This window comes from Accipiter gentilis, chromosome 20, assembly GCF_929443795.1.
Source record: "Accipiter gentilis chromosome 20, bAccGen1.1, whole genome shotgun sequence".
In the NCBI taxonomy this organism is placed as follows: Eukaryota; Metazoa; Chordata; class Aves; order Accipitriformes; family Accipitridae; genus Astur; species Astur gentilis.
This window is the reverse complement of record NC_064899.1, coordinates 2062600-2079255: the sequence shown is the minus strand read 5'-3', so window position 1 is coordinate 2079255 and position 16656 is coordinate 2062600. Positions and strand designations below refer to the sequence as shown.

Here is a 16656-nt window from a genome sequence, read left to right as displayed (position 1 = left end):
TGTTCTTGACTGACCTACACCTTTCCTGGTGCTCCCCAAAGTCTGAGGAGTAATCATCTGCTCAAGGACGAGTGTCTCAACCTCAGTACTGCAGCCTTTCTTGCTTTCAAAAATACAACTTTGTCTCCTTCCACCTGCTGCCTTTGCTGCTGGCCCAACAGCTCTGGCATTACCCTGCTTCATCTTCTCGGGTTTGCTTCCTCCACAAAAACCTACAAGAGTTTGGCTCCAAGACCCAGTCTGACAGCATTTCTTACCTCTTAACCTATTTTGCCTTTAAAATTCAGGGTAGCTTTTCCCCCTTGAGTTTTTCAGTGGCAGAAGAAAATCTCCCTGTGAAAACTAACAAACCTTTACCCTCTTAAATCACATGGGATTCACAGCTGCCCTGATGCCTACAAAATACTTCATACTGTCTAGGCAGTTCAACTCCAGAGTTTGCTACATGTCGTACTAAGCCTAATCACTTTGGGGGGGCTCTTACACCCCATCTTGCACCTCAGTATCTTCTAGAAGATTTGCAGTGTTCAGAGAAGGGATGGGATCCTTCTGGAACAACGACAGCTGGACCCTGAGGGGCACTTTCAGGTGCTACACTAGTGCCAATAATGATTATCAATAATTACACCTTAAAACAACAGTATCAGACAAGAGAAAGCATGGTGCACAAATGAACTGTTTATCAAATACAGTCATGGTATGTCTGCCACTGCTATCATGTGATAAATATGCTCTAATTTATTAGACTATCAGTTGAATATACTGACTCACGATCAAAATTTGTTCCATCGGAATTAAGTAGACAGTTTTGGCACATTTATTAAGTAATGATTGAAAGTAATAATAAAAGTTCTCCCAGTAATATTCTTTCCATAAAGACTGTGAAATATTGAAGTTGGATGGCATTAAAAACACAAGGATGATGAAACTGCACAAAAACACATATGTCTGGAAATTTAAGTGGAGCGCACGTGTTAGAACAAAGAGAACAAAAATCACATATATTATGACATACAGACCCCAGTAGTTCTGGAATAGGATATCTGTAGCATTACAACAAAATATGGTGGCATTTTGCTATTTTTACATTATCTAGCTACACAATGTGAATTAATGAGCATCTTTGAATGGAAAAAAATGGTGAAGTATTACTTTTCTTAGAGCAAGCTCTACCTCAAGGACAGGGTTCTTAGTTTGAATTAATATCTGTTTGAGGTTACTTGTGTTATCAGTAGGTTAATTTTCCTAGTCTTGTTCTCTCAAACTAGGAACCATGTCACCACTATTTAATAAATGTGCCAATGTGTCAAAGTCATTTTTCAGAGATGAGTGAAAATGGAAATGAAGTCAATGGGGTTACATCAGCAGTGATTTTGTCTCAAGGTAATAGTAGGGAAATATTTCCGGAAGTAGAACTTTACCTGTGATGATTTTACTCCTGTTAAATCTGCCAGAAGAATAGTTTGCTCTATTGTTTTCTGCCAAAGACAGAATCTTTCTCAGGACAGCTATCAGTTTGATCCTATGAAGGAAAAAGTTTCCTGAATTAAGTAATGGAGGCATGTACTAAGGTGCTAATGAGACTTTATCATGCAAAGGAAAAAATGTTAAATCTGCATTGTCGAAATGTTTAGTAAGCAAACGTTATCATCTTACAGTCAAAGACTTAGTGTATAGTGATAGACGAATCCTGCTCTCAGTATAAAGGTGATGGAAGTCTTACCTTAGAAGAATAACTTGTGTAGCGTCAGAAAAATGCTGTTCCAAACACCTACAGGACAACCCCTTTCCTGTGACACTGCCCCCAAATTATGGCTGTCTAATGCCTTTCTTCCTTCCGTTATGAAAGTGAAATTCACTCCTTTATGAGCAAAATTGAGCAAATAAATATGATTTCTTTTTTCCTTGTCAAGCTGGTGGTTATGTTTAATCATATTATGTAAATCCTCTTTAAAAGCATCAAATCAGTTTTGGGTCTTATAATGTGTAATGTTGCTCAAATAAAAAATCAATTTATTTGTAGATCAAAGCAGTTCTGTATGAACCCTAATGAAAATTAACAATGCTATTTATTTTTAATATCATTCTCACACACGTGCTCCTCTCTTCCCAGGACCCTCATCAGTTCTTCTTTCAGCTCAGGGAGCCTTCCTGAGCTGCAAGTTGAATTCCCCAGCCTTCCTTCTAGTAGTGCTAGATAAAACTTTGCTGACATTACAAGACTAGTTTCCATCATACGTTTCACTCTGCTTTCAGAAGAGCTTCTTAACGTCGAAAAAATAATTCAAAACACAAACGCTCTGCAGATTGTAACATAGGCTAATACAAAGCCAAGGATCGCCTGTGTTGTCAGCTGTGTTGGGCTGGTGTAGCAGTAGCTGTGCTTTCATTAGCATTACTCAACATTTACACCACTCTGAACTAGAGCAGAGTTTCTTCTATTGCTAATGCTAGAAAACATGACTCTTCTCTCCTTCATGTCTATTGTAAAGCAGCACGAACATACCTGAGGTAAGAGAAGTTATCTGATAACTGACTTTTTTTTTGTGAATGAAGTACAGTAACTTATTAACTAACTAAATATATAGTTTTAGAAAACACATTTAGAATGCAAGCAAGTTACTGTGGAAGGTTTTCAGCATTATAAAGAATAGTCCTTAACTTCTAACTTTCATCCGTCAACTCTATATTAAAGTAAATTTATGTCTTTTTCAATATAAGTTCATATGTTTTGAATTAAAGACACATTTTTTATGGCTAAGGCAGGGGGTTTTCTCATCCCAAATGTATTTTCAAATAGCTAGAAAAGCGTTTGAAGTACTAAACCCACAGCAGATACGTTAACAGTTACGCTTGTTAATAGATTTTAAGACCATGTAAACAGCGGCTTAGATCATTGCCATTCCCAGCCACTCGCCTCTTCTGGGAGCCTGGCGTGCCACCTTTTTCTTTTTCTGGTGAGCCTCTGGAAGGACACGTTGAGCGGGGACGCCTGTCCGTGCCGTCAGCTGCTTTCCCCACACGTGGGAGCAGCTTTGTTGGGAGGTGGCAGTTCTGGATTTCGCTGCAGGGCGGAGGAAACCCGTCTCCCCCCCAGGCAGGACGAGGGGCCCGGTGTTGTCGTTACAGGTTCTGACAGGGACGTCTCCAAACTGGACACCGGCTTGCACAGCTGCCACAGCTGCAATACGCTGACTAGGTTTTCGGTCGACAAAATGCGCGCTGTGAGGCTTCTGGCACTTTCTAGCCAAAGACTAAATTTGATGCAATTCTTGGGGGCAGGGGGTGCAACAAAAAAAAAAAAAAAAAAAAAAAAAAAAAAAAAAAAAAAAACCACTTAGAATATATTTTAGTTTAAATATGCAACCAAATAAGAATTGAATAGTAGTATTGAGCTGGAATTACTACAGCCGCTCAGAATAAGGGATGCTGTGCTGTCCCACTGTTACGCATTATCTATAAAAAGCCTGGTTTATTGTTTTGAGGTATCTAATACTGATCTGATCTTCTCATGCCTAACTTAAGGGTGTGGGCAGCAGAACTGTTAGAACCATTGAGCATTCACACGTCCGGAATGCTTATACCATGCTTGATTGTGGGGTGGGGTTGGTTTTTTTCATTTTCCTACTGAACTTTCCCTGATAGCTCCAAAGCTTTTGTTTATTGTAAGAAGCATCTTGTGTGTCTAGGCATGCGTACTGGTATGAATACTATTGCCTGGAATACTAGGTCAGTTCCAGGAAGGAAATCTGCTTGGGGCAGCCATCCGGATTTCCGTACACCCAGTGCTAAGGGACACAGTCTTTGGCTCCTGATGAAAGGATCGCTGTCTTCGGGTTCCATCAGAGGACTGAGATGGTGAAACACTCTGTTGCACTCCAAGTGAGGTACAAAAGGAAAAAGGAACCTTGGTCTGTTGTGGATGTGTGTACAGAGTAAAGCAGAAAGTCTCACTGATCTGGTTTATCTACTTGTATGTACTCCTAACCAGTGGCAGGCACTGCATTAGAAGAGTAAAAGCTACAGCAAATCATGGTTTATTTTATTTTTTGGATACATCAGCTTAATTTCCTATATGCTACAGACTGAAGTAATCACTGTAAGTGATAAGCAACAATTAATGTGTTCATGCCACATAGATCAAACAGATGCAGATGTAAATAGCATTTCAGGCCGTTCTCGAACAGTGTTTCATATATGTGTAGGGGAAAAAAAGATTTTCAGTTTGCTCAGACAAACTATTTCTGAAAGAGAAAGTGGTGTTAACATCTGTACTACATCTGATAGTAATAATACTGCTTGAAAAGCTAGTGATGCAAATGGCCAATTAAATATTAAGTGCAAAGAAATAAAAATGTTTGAGGACAAGATTTGGATTTGTATTGCAGCACACCAGTAAGAGTCAAATCCTACTGCACACATTTTGTGGGTAATGTTATGTATGCTTTTTATAATCAGGAATGTTTTTGCGTGATATAGAGTGAGTAGTTTCTGAGATCTCACATTACCACCAAATCTATTTGATAGCCTTTAAGTTTATCATTTCAGTACAAAAATTTTTAGTTTTTATCTGTATTAGGAATATTCTGTTCCAAATGACTGGCTGTATTTCTACCACAGCAGGCAAAATTGTGAGAAATAAAAATAGTTAAAAGATGTGATTTTCCTCTTACCTCAGCTTTCAAATATGGATGCACACAACTCAGTTTATGAATTCAGAAATAAGATTTTTAATAAGTACTCATAAATACTAATTGATCAGAACTTTTTCAATTTATCAACAAATCTGATTAAATTATCATATCATATACAATAATCATACCTTATTATTTCATTCATAAAATGTGATGTAGATTAGATTACTAATTATATTCATTTTTCCCAGTTTTCCTGTCCTTTTCATCCTGCATGATACACTCATGATGATTGCTGTATGCAAATTCCTAGCACAGCTGCACTGAAGGTGATTCGGAGTTGTTTCACTGACCTCAGCAACAACTTCACCAGGCCCTCGCCCTCTCTGATCTTGTCTTCATCACACTGAAGGACTGAGCAGCCATTTTACCATAATAGTCACCCTCCAGAACTGGTGTGAGGCTTCTCATATATCTGTGGCAGTGCTAACCCTACCCTACATTTATATATATTTACATTTATTCTATCGATATATATAGAAAAATTCTCAGAGGCTGTTCTTGTGTTCTTTTCACAAGCACTACATTTCTTTCAGGCACAATTTTTGCAAAATAACCCTTTGTTCATTTAAACATGAAAACAGTTATAATAATCATAGAATCATTTAGGTTGGAAAAGACCTTTAAGATCATTGAGTCCAACCATAATCAACAGAATTTCTTTTTCATGTCTTCAGTTCAATGTAAGCATTTTAAAAATTCATTACACCTTTCATTTTAGGATATTTTAAGTTCTGGAGGTTAGTGTTATATAAAATCCTTACTAAATATCAGATGGGAATAGATGTCAGGAAAGCTCCCTTTCTGGTCAGTACCATCCATACAGCTAAGGATGTGTGAAAAAGATGGTGTCCACTCTGAGCAATAAAGTCTAAGAAGCACTAATGAACCCAGTTAAATTACTGCACGCAGTAGAGAATTAACCTTGTACAGTGAAACTGCTCGTTCAGAGAAGACTTTTTCACAAATAACAACATCATTGGCTTTGCATTCACTGTAGTGTTTTTAACAACTGATGCACATTTTACTTATAGTAACAAGTTACGAGCTGTGCGGTGGGAGATGAGGACTTGCCAAGTTCTGTAAGTTGGGGTATTCAGGTTATTTTTGTACATATACTTGGCTTTTACTTTCATCGTTTCATTCTCCTAAGGGCATGATGTAGCCATATCGAAAGTCTCCAACTGGTGTAGCATGGAAATATTAAGAGAGTCCCTAATGTGTGAAATGCTTGAACATGCAATCGTATAAATGTGGCTTGCTCCAAAGTAGTATCAGTAGCCAATTCGATTACATGCAATGATGCAAATGGTGCTAATAGTCTTGCGTGTTTTCCCTGTACTTCTTCTCCGTCACCCTTTATTGCTGTATCTTCTGAATTCTCCCTTCATTTTCTTTCAACAAAGGCAAGTATGCCATGAGGGATCTGGTCCACCGACTGCCAGGCGCTAACAACAGCAACAGCTCAGCAAGCAAGGCCATGTCTGATGACACCGTTACTGCCATTTGCTGCACTCTGCATGAAGTCATCACTAAAAACATGGAGAATGCCAAGGCCTTACGAGACGCAGGCGGCATTGAGAAACTGGTTGGCATATCTAAGAGTAAAGGAGACAAGTATGTTTTGCAAATCACCTTGCACCTTTTTAACATCTCCAGTAGTTATTGCTAGTCCTGAATGTGTTTGCCTCCTCTGTGCAATCGTGAGTTGAATTCTTTAGTTTCATCAGAAATCATGTGCCCAGTGTGAAAGGTGACAAGAAACAGACAATACCAATGGCAAAAGCCTCTGCTGTGGTTTATTTTTGATGTACCATCTGCAGTGCATGGAGTGCACCGCGTGTGCGGTTTAAGAAAGAGTAATTATCTACAGTAACCACAACCTCTAAGCACTTCCCGAAGATCCTGGTAAACGTTAGGGACCAGAGCTGCTGGATTGCACCCCGCAGAAGGGGTGACATGCAGGTGGAGGGATCCTGTGAAAGGAAGGGACCTCACCGCAGTTCTGTAACTGCTCCTCTTGCTCTGGGAGTGAAGAACGTAAAGTCCTTGTCCCTCTTCACAGCACCCTTTTCCCTGCCACCAGCTTGCTGGTGAGGTGGGGCAGAGTAGAAAAATGGATCCCTGGATTTTCCTAGCACCTTGCTTCTGAGGGAGCGTTAGGATACCTGCAGGCTACTTTGTGAGGCACCAAAACATGCAAAAATCTTACACACGACTGTGCCATTTTCAGAGCAGCTATGGTTTCATCTTGTCTGTTTTCCTATGTACGCACTCTTCATGAAGAGTTCACTCTTTATCCTTCTTTTGCCTAAAACAGATAGCCTGGTTCTCATATTTGTCAACCTGCAGAAGTATAGTGCAATGGGACTATGGCAGTTTGAAAACAAAAAGCCTTCACTGTAGTGCACAAAACCCATCAGTCCACCTACTCGAAGCTGTCATCACACAGCCTACTGCAGCATCAGAGCTCTAAAAGAGCCCCACAAAGCCAGGCCACAACCTGAAGGAAAGATTTATGCACCCTACATTTGGTATGAGAACTTATGCTCACCTATGTGATCGGAGCATTGCCGATATAATTTAATCACATTTCTTTTCCTCTATTGTCACCCTTTTCTTTTCATACCAAATTCATTATTGAAACATTCTCACATTCTAATTGTAAGGGGTAAAAAGTAGTAGCGTAACAAAGTGTGTGAGTCCAGTTGTGGGAGCTCCCCATGCTCTGCCAATTTATTTACATTTGCATTTTTATTATTATTAAATCTATTTAAAATTTTGATTTATATTTTCTAGATCAAATGTACTGATATTGCAAGCAGGTTCATATCCATTTCTCTTAAGTTGAATGTGTCTTTCCTCAGAATAATGCATTTGTCTACCTGTTTGTTATCTGGCAGAGATTATTAATACCTCTGGAGTCTGGAATTTTCAGAGTATCGTGGGCAGTTTTAGGAGGATCCAAGGGTATAATTCCCTGTCTAAGTATCCCTCATAACTGTGAAAGACATATCTATGTTGCATGAAGGTATTTAGCCCAGGTAGTGTTGAGTAATTCCAAAACGCCCTCCCAGATCATGATACGTATCCCTCCTCTCAAGCACTTTGAGTTGCGGTCCTGTGTTATTACTGGTACAGGTTACACAGTTCTAGAAGACGAAAGCCTGTCAACTCACAGTGCTACAAATGCCCATCTTAAGTGAAAGTTCCATTTTTCAGCTTTCAGAGTTGTTAGTATTGTGCACTATTGCTTTGGTTTGGTGTCTTATAGGTAATCCATTGTTTACAAATCAGAATTCCCGGTCATTGGACTGACAGGAAATTCTGGCATGCTCGCTTTAATGCAGTAAAACACTTCAGTATGAGTTTATCTCGTCCAGTATGAAGCCTCTGCTTCTACAAGTGCAGGATACATAGCCTGGCCATGCATCCTGGTATGGATCGGTGCCAGGAGCGTGGGGCTGGCCCCTGCGAGCCTTTGGAACATGCCCAGGGCTTGAGCGCTTTCCCTGTAGGGCAGCACGAGAGAACTGGTGTTCATCAGGTCACGTTGGCCAAGCCCATATTGGCTTCACATAGTTCCTGTTTCTCCTCAGCGCTCACAATATGGTCGGTGCAGTTATTTTCCTGGTTACTCCGTGCTACCAGCACCCCACTAGCCAGTACAGCTGGGAGGATAATAAAAACAATTATGCTTGAAAGCATTCATCAAATTCCTGTTTATGCACCAATTACCCACCTACTGCTGTACTCTGGGCGAGAAATGGAAGAAAAGGGAAAAAAAAGCACCAGATAAATTACTGGGAAAATACTGTATAAGGTAATTGACTCAGTTGTGTCATGGCCATTGCTTCACCAGCGTAAGTGTCAGCCTACCAGTGGTCCTTCTCAGAGATCACAGGATGCGCCAGAGCCTGACCCCTGAGAAGACTTCCCACCCAAACCAGTAACATACGCTGCCGGTTTTCTGGTTTCTCTTTGGTTTTGCAATCCATGTGCCTTTTCTAAGTAAAACATGAATCGCCTAAATGACCCCCCCGACCTCCATCGAGCCTCACTCCAGACTTTGGCCTTTGCAAGGTTTTCTAGCGCTCTACTGCTTTATGTGTATTCTTGGTACAGCACAGCGTGTGCTTCCTCAGTGGGCTGGGTTACCTTCCCCGCCCTTTTCTATTTGACCCTTCCTCACTGAGCTGAATACTCTCTGATATTATTTTTTTAGAGTTTTTTTAAAGTTACCTATCCCAAGAGGAATATATGACTACAACTGACTGTAACAATAGTTGAGATCTTCTGTCAAAACTTTTCTGAAGAGAAAGTCCCTGTGAAGTTATATATGGTTTTCAACATGACATTGTATTGTCATCATTAAAGGGTAATGGTGTGAGCAAGATGCAAGTCCTAATTTGGATTCCTAATGAAAATTCTTATGATTTTTTGTAATCAGTTGTATTTCTGCATCTTGGCTCTGCACTTCAAAAGCAGTGCTCATCGCCCATCTAGAGTGTTTCTTTTGGCCACTGCTAAGAGGTGCTTAATGCATTGAGCACGCTGTCAAGAGTTGACCTTTGGCAGCTTGCAGAGAAAGAAACTGGCTCTACTTTCTTGTCCCTTAGGCCAAAAGTTGTAGCCAGGACATCTTCTTAGATGTACATAATGCCACTTGGCTCCTCAACAGTTTTGCCAATTGCTACCTCTCCTATTCCTCTTACTATGCTCTCAGCATGAATCCTTGTTCTCAGTGGTCGGAGGAGCACACGTTTTGCTCCTCACTGAATAATTAGTACTATAGAAATAACATGTATTGCCCTTGCTTAAAAACACATTGGTCTCCAAGATGTCAACCAAAGATCTTATGGTACATTTGAAACTCTTTAATCGTGGGTTTAAATCCATAGCGATGCATTTGAAAATTGGGGTGAATGGAGTCTTGTACTTAACAGTCTCTTTCTCACTCTTTCTTTCTTTCTCTCTCCCTTTTTAATATATGTGTGTAACAGGCATTCGCCAAAAGTGGTGAAAGCAGCATCTCAGGTCCTCAATAGTATGTGGCAGTACAGAGACCTGAGAAGTCTCTACAAGAAGGTAAGGCTTGGGTTTTTTCTAGCTTTGTCATCTTTTGTATGGTTACCCAAATTTGGGGGCTGAGAGACTTTAGACCAAAACATTTATGTGACTGGAAACTCATCTCGAGTTTAAAATTTCAGATACTTGGAGCTATGAGTTTTTCCTCTCATTTCTACTTTTAACATAGAAATGCCTTTTGAAAATATGTGTGGTGGTGAAAAGGGGATGTGAATTTGATTTTCAAAATAATTCATACAAAAAAATGCTGGATCTGACAGCCCCGGAGAGCGAACAAACCTATGCAAGCTCTCCTACTGTACCTTTTCTTCTTACACCTCCCCACCCTGTCCTGGGGAGATTACCAGATTTCCAGCCCTTCAGCTCCCAAATTTCCTCATGAGATTGTAAACAAGAGTATCTGAAGGAGGGGTGCTTAGGGACCAGTTACATGTGGCGCTGGGCTGACACTTGATAGCTTCACTTCCAATCAGCTGGCAGACAGTAGCATCATATACTGGGTTTTCAGACAGCCTATGGAGTCTGTAGTACCATCCCATTCCCACAGGCCTGCTAACCTCTTAAAAATGAATTGCAATACGGTAACATGATTCTGTGAAACAACATCCTATATAGCTTTTAAAACATAAGTGCCTACTTAGTAAATGACAACATTTAAAGTAATTCTTGCTGAGTATTTCCAAACTAAATTACATTCCATGGGAGTATCAGCCTGCAGATTTAGTTCTCAAAGGTCTTCTTGCTACGTGGAGTTTCACAGCTTATCTAATTGATATCTGTATTTGTAATCTCAGCAGAGAGCTAAGACTTTGTGTGGCACAAAAGCTCAGGACCTAGTTATGGCTGAGGCATAAGAATGGTGAAGTAGGGAAGGTTCGCGGCAGTCTGTGTTGTATGTATTTTGCACAAGAAAAGAACTTAGTTACATGAAATATATACAGCAGATCTCAGGCTGGCAGAAGCTGACCTTCTGTTTGAAACGCTGTTCTTTTGCATGCCTCAGCCCTGCTTGTGTCAAGTCTGGGGAGTAAGGAAGATGATTATTGAGTCTCTCCCATTGTTCACTTCCAGTATTTTCTGTCAGCCTTGGCAGCCCTAGGGATACCATATGCGAAGACGTTCCAAGTAACGAGCTGGTACTCAACTGTCCCATTAAGAGGTGGGAACAAACATGAGCTAGAGTAGGCTTTTCCTGACGCAAGGCAGTAACACACTGGAAGCGTGCATAGCCTGACTTTGCGCACGTGGGTGGCTGCAGCGGAGAGGCTGAACTTTATTGCACCATAATCTCTTAGAGGTTCTTACAATGTCTGGCTCATTTCCAACCTTCTGTCTGTATATATATGCTGTGACGGAAAAGCAGTTTCTGGGGTTGCTCCGTGCATGAGGGAATCTATATGCTGTATGGCTTCTGAGTATACTGCTATCTAAAGGACATTCTGTTGGCTGCCACTGCGAATGCCTGGTAATGTACTTACGTACTAAGCGTGCTTGGGTACTAAGTACCTCGCATGCTTAAAAGAACATTTTCTGTGGCCACAAATACATTCTTGTGGTATGGAAAATATGACAGGCTAGCCTTTGAGGTAGCTTCCAGGACGTTCGTAGCAGACAGATTGTCTATATTGTCAGAAAGCATTTTATTACTCTCTATATTGGCTAATTCCTACAGGCTTCACAAAATCTTAAAATGAAGGTCGCTTTCTGCTACATATTTGTATACTCATTACATGCCATTATACATGCTGCTAAGCCTTGTATAAATACGGTTTCTTTTAATCAAAATGTTCAGATAGTTGATCTAAAATACTCCTGTTTGTTAAAAGACATACAGTAATTTTTTAAAGTCATCATATTTATTAAACTTGCCTATAGTAGGCTGACTTATGCTGGCTGGCTGAGTTTCACCACTGTTGGGAAAATAATGTTTTTATGATAGGGAAAATGAGAAAAAGTTTGCATTATACTAACAGTCAGCTAGTTATGTAATATAAAGATACTGTGTCAATGCAATCTTTATTTTGTCCCATTAAGATACACATGCTGGTAAAAACGAGTGAACATGCAGCTGACAGTATAATATGATCAGCACTTGGCAGTATCTTGCACTTGCACAGCCTTTTTTGAAGTGCAGGTAAATCCCATTGCATAATCATCAGCAATTTCTTCCTATGTACTGAAGTATATATACAATTACTTTCAAAGAACTGGTGGCCTACAGAGAGGCGCAGTTTTGTACTGTAATACAAGGAAATTGCAGGCATCACATCACATTTAAGAAAAAGCGGCACTTACTTTACTGTTTGAGAAACAGTGTAACGAAATATTTTGAACTGCAGTGTATTTTAGAGCAACATGTTTACAGCAGAGTAAGTAAGGAGAGGTAAAAAGCATAGAAGGATTATCCTTTGTATCAATGTGGAAAGAAGGCAATGTATGTTTACTGCTGATACAGTAACAATCAGTATATTTAGTCCAAATATGACGGCATCAGCAACAAAATGAAAACCTCTTTCATTTTTCTGATTTTGCTCAACGTTACAGGAATCATCCCGTAGCTGGCAGAATATAAACTGCACTGACAGAAAGTCCACCCAGAGTTGGGGATTGGTGTGGTCACCTAATGACTTGCCGCACCTCTGAAGGACCAAAAGCCAAGCAGTGCACAGGCACCAATTTCCCACTTGCAGCACTCCCCGATAACCTCCTGGCCGTGGAGTGGAAAGAAGCAGGGGAGTCCGAAACCAGTCCCCCACCCGCTGCCAGCAGCGGGGCTGCCCTGCGCAGGGAATATGCAATGCTTCTTGCAAGCTCCAGGCCCAGCATGGGTGAGCAAGCTCTTCAGCTGTAACCAAGGCTATAACATGAATATGCCTGTGTAGTGAAACCTAAGTGAAGCAGCCTCTAAGGACACTGTCAGAATCGGCTGTTGCCGAAAAAGCAGCCCAAATTTAACAGATTTCAGGGTGCCAGCTTCAGCTATAGTACTTGAGAAGAATTGTAGTGCGCACAAATTTCACTGTGCCACTCGGTGTCTGAGAGACATTGCCTGTTCCTCTGGGCCATTCAAAGCCAAAAACTGCAGCAGCAACTGCAACAACTCAGTTAACTTCATTGACCGAATCAAGCAATATACCCTGTCTCAGGGTCGTCAGTCTGTCTGGCTAAGAATGCAAACAGTATCTTTTAACAACACAAAATTTTAAGGTCCTATCCATCTTTTGTATCCTGAAAAATGCAAAATTAGTCCACAAGTCAGTGAGATGAGAGGCATAGAAAATTAAATCTAGTAAGCCACGTTAAGCTACAGATATAAGTGTTTCTGGACAAAGAGTTTCAGGCTAGCCCATATGCTGTGTTTAAACAGAAGGGCAGAGCAGGAGGACAGAACAAACCCTGCAAGCAACGTAGCTCCAACAGCCCGGAGTTCTGAGTTCTGGTACCCAGGAACGTCTCTGCAGTGGGCTGATCCTGCTCCCATGAAAGCAATGAGAAAGCCCTATAGATTTCATAGGTCCCTTCTGTAAGGCCCCAAAAACAAGAGCTGGAGCATTACTGGGGAGACAGGCTCACTAATCTGCAGCATCCGGCGTGTCCTGGCATTCCCAAGATCCTATAAAAAATAAGACTGGAGGTTTGTGCGTTGCTTTCATTTGGTTTGATGGAGCAGGAACGTAGTCCCCATTTATTAACAGCTAATGCAAGAGGAGTTGCAGTCTTTGAACTGTTGGTCTCTCTTCTCAAATAGGTTTTTATTCTCTGAAGAGCATGCTTAGGTGGAGACTGTAGCTTTTCTGGCTCAGGAGAACGATGGGCAGACTTCTCACAGCCTGAGCTGCAAGCTCGAGGTGGAAGAGGCATTGCCTTTATTGTCTCAGTTTCCACTTGGAAAGCTCTGTAAGTCCACAATACCTTCTGCTCTGTGTTTGCAGAGCTATCTCACACCCTGTACCCACCACTGAGACGTTCTATCCCGTGTACCAGGATTTCCAGTTCATAGCTGTGTTGTGGCTTTAGTGGGACGCATAGACCTGTTAGGCTGGACTGGTGTGGAAAAGGCGCAGAAAGTAAATAGTCAGTGTTCAGATCTGTGAGTGAGGTGACAGTGTTTACTTTGTAGTAAACAAAGCTTTGTAAGCTTGTGCTTTAGGGAAAAAAGAAGATTTCACTTCCTGGTATGGTTACTTGGGCGCTAGCCTACCATAGTCCAACAAGAAAAAGTTGCAAAATGCAGAAATGTTTCTGGTCCTAAAATTATAGAAAAAGAAACTTGACAGACCAAGAGGAAGCAATGAATTTAGTCTTGAAGTAAGGGAGTTGCCAAGCCATCCCAGAAGTTTAACTTGCAAGTCCTTCGTCATGGAAGAGTTCGCAGGATATACTGCTCTGTTTGCTGAGCAATAGCTGTAACGGAAATCTAATCTGAAAAAGAGTCCCACCAAGAGGAAAACAAGGTTCAGGTTCAGTCCCATATAAACAGTGTGTAGATTATTTAGGGGACACCTTTGAAAATACTGGTGTGACTGTGAGAGAGCAGATTTGCATTAGCTGGTAAACTCTTATCTCTCTCAATATTCAAGAAAATAACCAACTACTCTTAAACACAGATAGCTTGTTAAATTACATGAGGAAATTTGAGCAAAAGGGTTGTGCTAAATGAGCTTAACATGAAAGAAAGTTTATTAGCTAAAAGCAAGCTTCAATTAGCATTAAATGTGTGTAATATTAAAGAGCTGGAGGAACTGTCAGGAAGAATATGTTTTCTATTAATTGGTTTGCTTTGCCTAGCCACTTAGGCTCCAACAAAATATGTTTACATTCTATCATTATGTTTACACTTATTCTGTCTTCCAGTATATAAGTAGAGATCACAATGGATTTGTAGAAATTATTTTTCTTTCCCATTTTTTATCGTAGGTTTCTGTTCTGCATGGACTAATAGAAATGTTTGTCCTATTCACCTGCCATATGAATAAAAATACAACCAATTATTTGAAACCAGGGAGGCTGTTAAAGGCGGTCATCCTTCAGTGTGTAGTGTGCCATCTACAACAGGGAAACTATTGTGATAGGCAGTTAATGAAGTCAGAGTAGTCGCTCTGAAGATGGCCTTGTCTGTCATTGGCTGGAAAAGATATTTGGAATTGCCCAAAGCTTTAGAAGCAGTTAAGCCAGTCCAGATCCAGAAGAGGACTCTCTTTTCATGTGACTTTCAGAATAATAAAATGATGACTCTATGAGAAGGTCCTTTATGGCTAAATGTTCCATGAAATTTGCCAGCAATAAAATTCAGAACCCTAGTCAGGGAGTTTTAACATCTAAAGTCCTTTCTTAAGGAAAATATACCTACTCACCCTTTAAAAATGTTAATTACATCATGCTATTGTGTAGATTTGGAACACATCGTTTGGATTTTCTCCTGGTAAGGTTATCGTCAGTCAGACATCCCCCAAAAAGATGCTGTTTTAGGTTAAATTTATCTAGTGAAAAGGTCTGTGCAGAACTTAAACCCTACACTAAGGTTCTAAATTCCAAATCCAGAACATAATAGTTCCTCAAAAAAAGTGGCTTGACTTGAAGGAACTATATCTATTTTGCGGTGCTGATCTTTCAGCGGGGCTTAATTTATTTCTGTACAGTTGGCAAGGCCTTTTTCAGATGCATATGTCACCCTTTCAGAAAAAGGATGGATTAATTTAAGGTAAACCCCCACTGTAATATAAAGCTAGATTATCATCATAGAGAAGGCATTGTCTAGAGCCCATTTTTATATTAACTATGAAAATGCAAGTACCTGATTAATAAATGATTGACTGATTGATTGATTTATGGCAGTGGGCGGCCCCAAGCTTCAGTGTGACTGATGACAGAGGATTTTCACCAACCCTCCACTCTGGGTCATGGCACGCTCAGCATACGCTCTCCCAGAGCCAAGAAACCAGAATCTATTCCCCAACCCAGGTATTCTGGCCGTCAGCTGACCAGTGTTGAATTGTTGTGTTTCGTGCGTACTGAGATTTGTACCCAAAGGAGTTCTACAGGAGACGTTGGAATCAAAAGTAACAAAGCCTTTCTAGAGATTCTATTTGTAAAGTATACAGTTTAATTTACTGAACGCTGTAACAAAGCCTTTCTGGAGATTCTATTTTTAAAGTATACAGTTTAATTTACTGAACGCTGTAGGTTCTAGATGGAAGGCGTCTCCCCTCAACTCGGGAGAGCAGCCCCACTCATTTCAGCCGCGTGAGGAGGGGTGCAGAGTTTTGCTCTCGCTGAGGACAGCATCTACCAGAGAGGGGGACACGTGCATTACCTTCAGTTCCCTGACAAGCTTTCTAGCATTTCTGTAATCTCGTTTTTGATTGTCTGAACCTTTCCAATAGAAAGGCAGTTATTGATAAGCACTATGTCGCAATAGCAGGTTGAATTTATCAAGCGCTTTGCTTTCTTTTCTGGCCCAGTGGCATCTGTAAGACAAAAGCACTAGCTGCATATTTCAGTAAGAGGATCCCAGGTAAACTAGGATATCTATAGAGAAATCAGTGTGTCCTGGAGTCAATTAAATTCTTGAAATGCTAATTTTCAAAAATCTCTATTAATAAGAACAATGGAGATTTCCTTCAAACATAAGTACAGTTGATAAGAATTGGCAGGACTGGGCATTTTCTTATTATAGGCACTATTTAATTTTAGGTACTAAAATTCCTTTTCCTTAACCAAGTGTAGTCTTTTGTTTTCCTCCTAATATTTTTTCCATAATACAACGTCACTCTGTGGCATTATTGCAAAACCAAAATACCTTCTACATATGCACAACATTCAAGTAAATCCATGGAGAAACCTTTATATATGTGTGTGTGTGTGCGCGCACATG

General features: G+C 40.5%; 1 protein-coding gene across 8 annotated transcripts in view; it reads left to right on the top strand.

Annotated features, from left to right (window-relative positions):
* CTNND2 (catenin delta 2) overlaps positions 1-16656 on the top strand; it is a 665464-nt gene that overhangs the window by 617560 nt on the left and 31248 nt on the right. For 5 of the 8 annotated variants that reach the window (XM_049823917.1, XM_049823915.1, XM_049823916.1 and 2 more), the window contains 3 exons: positions 6101-6311; positions 9698-9782; positions 15618-15743. In XM_049823917.1, coding sequence (XP_049679874.1) covers positions 6101-6311; positions 9698-9782; positions 15618-15743 — 422 coding nt within the window. The remainder of the gene's footprint in view (positions 1-6100; positions 6312-9697; positions 9783-15617; positions 15744-16656) is intronic. The other 3 variants (XM_049823921.1, XM_049823920.1, XM_049823918.1) reach the window with 1 other exon arrangement.